The sequence below is a fragment of the Vollenhovia emeryi genome, unplaced genomic scaffold (assembly GCF_000949405.1).
Source record: "Vollenhovia emeryi isolate VEMERY1.0 unplaced genomic scaffold, V.emery_V1.0 DF939155.1, whole genome shotgun sequence".
Classification (NCBI taxonomy): domain Eukaryota; kingdom Metazoa; phylum Arthropoda; class Insecta; order Hymenoptera; family Formicidae; genus Vollenhovia; species Vollenhovia emeryi.
Window position 1 is genome coordinate 1389451 of NW_011967211.1, and position 8056 is coordinate 1397506.

General features: G+C 43.5%; 2 protein-coding genes across 5 annotated transcripts in view; one reads left to right on the plus strand and one right to left on the minus strand.

The window, feature by feature from the left end:
• The window catches only part of LOC105565132 (protoporphyrinogen oxidase), a 5032-nt gene extending 1201 nt beyond the window's left edge, over positions 1–3831 (plus strand). The window contains exons 1-4 of one of the 3 annotated variants that reach the window (XM_012018077.1): positions 8–52; positions 1244–1345; positions 1767–2984; positions 3187–3831. In XM_012018077.1, the coding sequence (XP_011873467.1) occupies positions 1857–2984; positions 3187–3510 (1452 nt within the window). In that variant the 5' untranslated portion in view covers positions 8–52; positions 1244–1345; positions 1767–1856 and the 3' untranslated portion in view covers positions 3511–3831. Of the gene's footprint in view, positions 1–7; positions 53–1243; positions 1346–1766; positions 2985–3186 lie in introns of those variants that run through there. The other 2 variants (XM_012018076.1, XM_012018078.1) reach the window with 2 other exon arrangements.
• LOC105565131 (transcription initiation factor TFIID subunit 13) lies at positions 3394–5418 on the minus strand. 2 transcript variants are annotated; one of them, XM_012018075.1, is made up of 4 exons: positions 5198–5418; positions 4640–4877; positions 4428–4529; positions 3394–3471 (listed from the first exon to the last, which is right to left on the minus strand). In XM_012018075.1, exons 1-4 carry the CDS (start codon positions 5219–5221, stop codon positions 3467–3469), a joined length of 369 nt encoding a protein of 122 aa, XP_011873465.1. In that variant the 5' UTR covers positions 5222–5418; the 3' UTR covers positions 3394–3466. The 2 variants fall into 2 exon arrangements, with proteins under 2 accessions (XP_011873465.1, XP_011873463.1); XM_012018073.1 differs by lacking the exon at positions 3394–3471 and adding an exon at positions 3860–4103 and having other exon boundaries at positions 5198–5416.
• Between the last annotated feature and the right edge of the window lie 2638 nt (positions 5419–8056).

Consider the following 8056-nt stretch of genomic DNA (forward strand, 5'->3'; position numbering starts at 1 on the left):
AGCTCTACGCGACGTCGTGTCGTCACGTTCCTACAACATCATCAGCCTACAGGTGAGCAGGGTTGGCAAGTAACTCGTTAAAGCAAACACAATGCCAGGCAGCAGGAACAGGGAATAGAATTTCTGGACGCTTTGGATTTGTTGGAAGGAAACTTCCGACGGATCCAACGCGTCAAAAATTCTACTCCCTATTCCTATTGCCTGGCATCGTGCGACGGACTTTACTTGTAACGAAGTTACAGTTATTTTTTTTGTAACTCCAACTACACCTACTTTATATATTTTTCAAACCTCTACAGATCGCATTAGATCTTGCATTTGCACATAAACGCTTTTATCGACACTTTATAATTCAAACGCAGATTTGATATTTTTGGAATATTGCAATTTTGTGTTTACTTGCATTATTATCCCGGAGGCGGGGAAAGCTTTATTATATCTTGTGTTTACCTAACATCTTATACTTTGCCCTAGCAGCACAATATATTGGCGTAATACTGGGAAATCATATAAATCTAATACACCCAATATTGGTCTAATATTATAAGATGGACGCCTTCTCTCATTAATGCTCGATTTCTTCACATCCTGTTATGTTACGGTTAAAGTTAAACGGGAGATAACTACCAGATCCATGCACGTGATTGGCTAAAATTTGAGATTAACCTCCGGATAATTTTATCGGGAAGTGAAAAAATCGGCCATTAGCAATATTGGTTTAAGCGCGGTTTACAATACGTGGAGTAAGGAGTAAGGGAGAGCCTTGTAGCTTTTGGTGTAAGGAAGCTGAAATACGGGCATAATTTTTAAAATATTTGTAACACTGATTGATGGCATTTTGATTCACCGAGAGTAAGCTTAAGAGCTCAAGTAGGAGTAAGAAATAAAATGGATTTGTTTCCTTACTCCAGTTTACTCCATGTATTGTAGACCAGCCTTTACAGTTACTTTTTTTTGGTAACTCCAACTTAACTTCGTTACTTTCTCTCCGTCTGTAACTGTAACTTACCTCAGTTACATTTTTTCGGTAACTAGTAACTAATTTAATAGTTACATTAATACTTACTTTATATATTTTTGAAACCTCTATACAGGTCGCATTAGGTCTTGCATTTGCGCATAAACGCTTTTATCGACGCTTTATCATTCAAACGCACATTTCATATTTTTATTTTCGTCGCAAGAAAATAACTGCAAAGTAACGATTCGTTACTTTTTGAGTAACTAACGCGTTACTTTTCAGAATTGGTCACTTGTAACTGTAACACTTTTATAAAGTAACTGTCCCAGACCTGCAAATGAGTAGCATGTATTTTACTTGTCAACAGAATTGTCTCGTTTTCCTGTAAGTAAGGGCAAGAATCATTTATATAAGATCCCAGATAGCACGCATAGTTCTATGAATATTCTTCTGGAGCGTAAATATCCTTAATTAACGTTTTTAGAATATTCGTCGAGAATGTCTTTGGGATATTCGTTTAGAATAATTTCTGAATATTCACCGAGTTTCTGTATTGCACATTGTCTATTGTGTAATACACTTATCTTATGCAAAAGGCAGTGAAACCCGTGATCAAACCATGTATGACCGACACGCTATATTCGATAGATTATTCTATTCACAAAAAGATTTATAGTAGTACGAACATAAGATAAATATATAAGAATGACCTGAAGACTATTCTTAAAATGTTCATAGGAGTGTCTTGTGCTATCTGGGACAGACTACTGCAAATTTCTATCTGTAAATTATCTTGTACTTGTAGATTTCGCGTAAGGTAGCATAGATAAGCGTTTCATGACGTTGTCGAGGCCACTTATCGGAGCTGCTGAACTACGCTTGTTCAAGTACCGAAATGACAGTAATACTAGGAGGCGGTATATCGGGCCTGTCGGCAGCGTACTACGCTGTCAACGAAGCGAGACTCTCGTCTGTCATTTTACTGGAGGCTTCCAGCCGCTTGGGTGGATGGATACGCAGCAAGAGCTCGCCGAGCGGGGCGATCTTCGAGCAGGGGCCGAGAACCATAAGACCATTCGACATAGCTGGGGAAAACACCCTTAATCTGATAGAGGATCTGCAATTGAACGACAAATTAATTTCTATTAATGTAAGCCACCCTGTGGCGGCGAATCGATTGATATACATGGACGGGGCACTGCATCGTCTGCCAAATTCCCTCAAGACCCTCTTCAAGACGCCGTCGCTGCTAGATCGTCCCTTGATAAGTCACATATGGAGGGATCTGAGCGCTCCCAGAGTGTCCAAGGAGGACGAGAGCGTTTATAGCTTCGTCCAGAGGCGATTGGGCCAGGATATCGCGGATAATATGATCAGCCCCCTCATCTGTGGCATCTATGCGGGGGATGCGCGCGAGATAAGCGTCAAGTCGGTGGCCATGTTCAAGTCGATGTTCGAGGCGGAACAGAAACACGGCTCCATAGTGAAAGGCATGTTGACCAAGCAATTGAAAAAGTTGTCTTCGAAATCACAGGACAGGAATAACGAGACAAAAGGTGACGCAGGCGACAAGTCCGCGGTTGAATCCTTGACTTTAGCAGAGAGAGCGCGAATGGAGCACTGGGTACTCTGGGGCTTGCAGGGAGGACTCGAGCAGTTACCTCGAGCACTGGCGGAGAATATAAAGGGACGAGGAGTGAAGGTACAGACCGAGAAGAGGTGTGACAAACTCACGTTTAAATCAGATCGCGTAGAATTGTTGGTTAATGGCGAGCCTCAGGAATGCTCGCGCGTTATCTCGAGCTTGAGTGCGAAGGACTTGGCTGAGCTGTTGCGGGAGCAACATCCCGCGCTGTCGGCGGAACTGAAAGCGATACCTACCGTGACGATGGGAATAGTTAATCTTGAATTTGAGGGAAACGTGCTGCCACTGCAAGCGACGGGCTTCCTCGTACCACCGAAGGAGAATTTACCTCTGCTAGGTGTATTCTTTGACTCCTGCCTATTCCCCGGGTCTTCCACGGTACGTATATCTCGGAACAATTTTGTCGTCCGCTTAGATTGCTCGCATCTCAGTTGATTCACTCACAGCATAATTCAATCTGCATTTCTAATGTAACTTTTATTTTTATATGTACAAAACTGCGGGAATTATAACTTATGCGGTATGTAGGAAAAATATTTTTCGCAATGATAATAAATTACTGTACTGTGTGACGATTTAGGTGCTGACGATAATGATGGGAGGCCTGTGGTTCGAGAAATATTTCGGGCCAGATCCGCCGACGGAGCAATTGCTAACGACGGCGATCGATCACACGAAGAATATCTTACAAATCGAAGAGGAACCAATCGCGCACAACGTCGCCGTTCTGAGGGACTGTATTCCGCAGCACGTCGTCGGTCATGACGCGCGTGTAAAACGCATCCACGATTACATTTCCGCGCACCATATTCCCCTGGCACTGTGCGGTTCTTCTTATCAGGGTGTCGGAGTCATTGACGTTATTCTGTCAGCAAAACAGGCTGTTCGTGACGTTGCAAAATAATTGGCAGTATTACTCGATTCGTGTAAAACCGTACGAGAGTAACAGTATACAAGATAACTAAAATTACATGCAAACGCTGTACATGCTGAGTCACAAGCCATGCAAAAAAATCCTGTTGCAAAGTTAAAATAAAAATTTAACCGATCACTGGATGAGGCATTGTCCACAATTTCAATGATAACAACAGTACATATTTTGCTACGTGAAAATACGACATACTAAAGTGGAGAAGCAAAATGTACTTTGCGCAGAGTTGTATTTATATTAAACGAACAGTGTACAGTTTGCTGTGAAATATAAATGTTATTTTATTAAAAATATTAAAGTGTACAAATAAAATATATAAAGATTCCTAAGAGCTAGTCAGAGAAATATATTTCCTTTGTTACACAATAGAGAAAAGGATGTTCCTTGAGAGCGGTGTCCTCCCCTTTTTTGTTAGAATCGCATCAAACGGTATATTTCACAGTAGTGCAAGATCATTTTTATATTTTATCATTTACTTATCGAAATAATTTATATTACTCTGCCTACTGCCTTTCTATACAGCTATATAATTTATATAAGGAACATGAAAAGATTTTGCTATTTATCTGTAAAAAAAAATAGTAATCACATGTTTACCTGTACGCAATTGTAATGTTACTGCAAAATAAAGTGACGTTATCCCAGCAATAAATGTAATAAATATATAATAAAATCAATTTTTGCTTCGCTCAAGATATACAGATCAATTATGTAACCAAACAGACTGCATTAATACTACTTGCAATTTGATTTCATGCTGATTTGAAAAAGACTACTTAAATAAATAAAACAAACGATTCAGGTAGATTAATACAAACTTGTACGCATTCAGTTTTACATTCGTTGATGGATATAACATTACAATCATATTGTCTAGTCTTTGACAGTACCTGCATATTTAACTTCGTCGAAAGCCTTTCTCGCTTTCTTAAGTTCCTCATTCATTGTTAAAAGATCCTTCACTCTGGCATATTTCCTGGCGTCCTTTCTCACTGCAAGTAAATTAATAAATTACGAGCTATGAGTGTAAAAAGAAACGGAGAGCTTTAAATAACTTTTAACATTTGTTTATCTGCTTAAGAACTGCATATATCATTCTTACCTAAAAATACAATATCCTCCACTTGAACTCTTCCAGTGCGTCCAATCTCCATGGCTCGATGTGTCGTCTCGGTGATGAACTCGATAACCAAATCCTCCAGCAAATCGACGCTTTCGGTATAAGGATTCTGATCGTCGCCGAAGCCGTACATCATACAGCGCAGCTCCTTGGAAAAGAGACGTTTCCTTCCACCGGGTAGAGTCCCGCCGATTGGAATCTCTGCCTCTTCATCCTCAAACTATCACAGTAGCCAAGTGTAAGTACGCAGCGAGAAAAAGAACTGACGGTCAATCTCGAGTAATTTATTGCGTAGTGCATGAAATTAAACCCAACCAGATCTTTGAAAAAGGTACATTTCTTTAATTTAATTTCTTATTTTAATTAACGTTTCTACTTTCACTATACTCTAAAAAACTAGATATATACAAATATAATGAAATAAAGAGTTTTAAGGAAACTCATGAGGTGTTCAAATTTGAACTCTATTTACAATCAAACGATGGAATAAGTGGAATTTTAATTTATGTAGGAGGAAAAGTGAAAAAATATAAATCGAACCTGCTCAAAAGTTTCTTCGGCCATCGTTTTGGAAGCTAGTTTTCAAGTTTTTAGGCAGTCTTAGCTGCTTATTCCTTGTATTTCGGTAATTCTTCAGGTTAGCTAAATACAAAATTCGTGGATGTAACAACAGAAAGATTATACTCGGATGAGGGCTGATTGCAGCTGATTGTTTTGTCAGGTCTCGTCAGAGAATGGCGATCCGCCCTCTGTGGACATTGAAAACGTCAACATGAACTACGTAACCAATGTCCACGTTTAGAGTAAGCGGATAACGCAGATGTGCAGGTTTTGGTTGTGTTCCGTGCTAGGTGCATGAAATGTCGATAAAAACGTTTCGCGCGCGCAGTTTGTGGTCGAGCATTGTATATTTTTAAGAATTTGTATACACGCGAAGAGAGAAAGAGAGAGAGAGAGAGAGGGGGAGGGGGAGAGAGGGGGGGAGAGAGGGGAGAGAGAGAGAGGGGTGGGGGAAGAGAGAAGTAATTGTATGCGCAACGTCAATTTAAAATAAAAAGTAATTTGTCACTCACTGATACGAGTCGCAACAGCATTATGTAAAATCGAAATTATATTATTAAATATACTTTGTTATATTTAATAAAATAATTATATACGTAGAATACTGAAAATATTTTCCTTTTAAATATAAACTCACAAAATTTTATACGTACGGTTTTGTCTCTAACACTTATTCGAATGCTCGTTCGAATCATTTGAATAAATAAAATAAAAGCACAGAACAGAGGCTTCATTTTGCACAAGTAGCAAATAACAAAAATGTAAGACACTTACCTTACGATTTCTCTGCCGTTGCCCGATGCCGCCTAAGCTCCTCCTCTCAGATTTTCTTGTTGCACTTACACTCACAGCACTCAAAATCGATCGCGCGAAATTTCGTACACTCCCGTACGCGATGTAAAATACCGTGAAATGCAGTAAGCGACGTTCTTTACTTGCTGCCCGTTCGAGTTGCGAAGAACGACAGAGCGATTTACAATTACAGCGCGAACGCCCAAGTCGCACAAATATCTCTCTCTTCCCGAAAATGGAACAGGGAAACCGACAACGCAAAAACAATATCACTGGCCGATCGGCCACCGAAATACACTGTTTTATACGCGTATTAAACGATCGGTGTGAACCAGGCTGTTAATTGTTCGCACAGAGCACGACACTAAACAGAGCACACGATATTCGTACAGAGCGTGCGACACTCTAGAGAGACACAGGTACGCGATGGCGAGCAGCCGGCACCGCGACAGAACGCAGTCTATATAGTCCGTAGTCTATGGTCCAGTTTACGCCGGTTCTTTCATACGCGTATCAAATAACACAACTAGTAAACGGATTTTATCACTGGCCGAGCGGCCGAAATACACTGTTTTATACGCGTATCAAACGATCGGTGTGAACCAGGCTATTAATTGTTCGCACTGAACAGAGCGCGACGCTAAACAGAGCACACGATATTCGCAGAGAGCGTGCGACACTCTAGAAAGACACAGGTACGCGACGGCAAGCAGCCGGCACGGCGACTGAACGCAGACTGATTCACTGATTGCCCGTGAAAAACATCGAAACGGTTACACCAGTTTTTGCTTGTTTGCGCGTCGAAAATATGTAGTTTTTGTTATACCGAGCGCGAGCCGCTCGGTAGTTGTTTACGTCGAGCCGCCTACGCCGCGCGCCGAGGTCAACGGTCGTCCCGGCGTACCGCAGTAGCATTCGAGCCGCCGCGGCGAATGCCACGGGACAGTCTGCGCTCTCGTTCTCCGCGTAATAATTAAAAACGACGTCTTTCGTTTCTCGGAGCGTTTATTCGGCTCGACGTACGGGAAGCGGACCGCCGTATCGCCGTCTATCGTTCGCGCTTGCTGTGCCTTCGGCGGTCTATAAAATAGACGAAATAAATTGAACGTAACGAGGCTCGATTTTCGGTCAACGCGTTTAATTCACGCGTTTAATTGCGCGAGTGATATCGAAGTGAGAAGTGAATCGTCGCGCGTCGTTGACTCGACTCGAGTAGTATCGCGTCGTGCCGCTAGGAACCTGCGCCATGTTGGGATCATTCGAGAAGCACCACGGACGCGCAGTGGATCGTTCTCCCGCGCCGACGGCCACCACGACGCGTTTCACGAAGGCTCGCACAACGGCGTTGAGTTGAATCAAGGTAGCAATCGCGTTGATTCGATACTCGTGCGTCGACGATCCACCGAGACGCGTATCTCGCGAGAAGCCGGGAATGCGCCGCATCGTCGCTGTCGTACCGACCGTATCCTCGCGCGACACGAACACTCCGAGCCGCGATTTCAGTTCGTGTCTCCTCGCGAGTGTAGAATTTCACGCGTGACGCGCGGCAAGAGAGACGTTCACGCCCGCGTTCGGTCGCCTTTCTCGGGGAAACGCGCGACGTGAGCCCCGCGGTCCTTCTTCGCCGAAACGTTCCTCCGCCAACTTGCGCGACGCCATCGATCGTGTTCGCGCGATCGCGTCTCCTTGCTCTCGTTGCAAGTTGGAGTCCGCGACGAATGGCGCCGGGAGTGACGTTGTGTCCAATCAAATTAGTAATCGCGCCGATCCGACACTCGTGCGTCGACGATCCACCGAGACGCGTATCTCGCGAGAAGCCGGGAATGCGCCGCATCGTCGCTGTCGTACCGACCGTATCCTCGCGCGACGCGAACACACCGGGCCGCGATTTCAGTTCGTCTCCTCGCGAGTGTAGAATTTTACGCGTGACGCGCGGCAAGAGAGACGTTGACGCCCGCGTTCGGTCGCCTTTCTCGGGGAAACGCGCGACGTGAGCCCCGCGGTCCTTTTTCGCCGAAACGTTCCCCCGCCAACTTGCGCGACGCC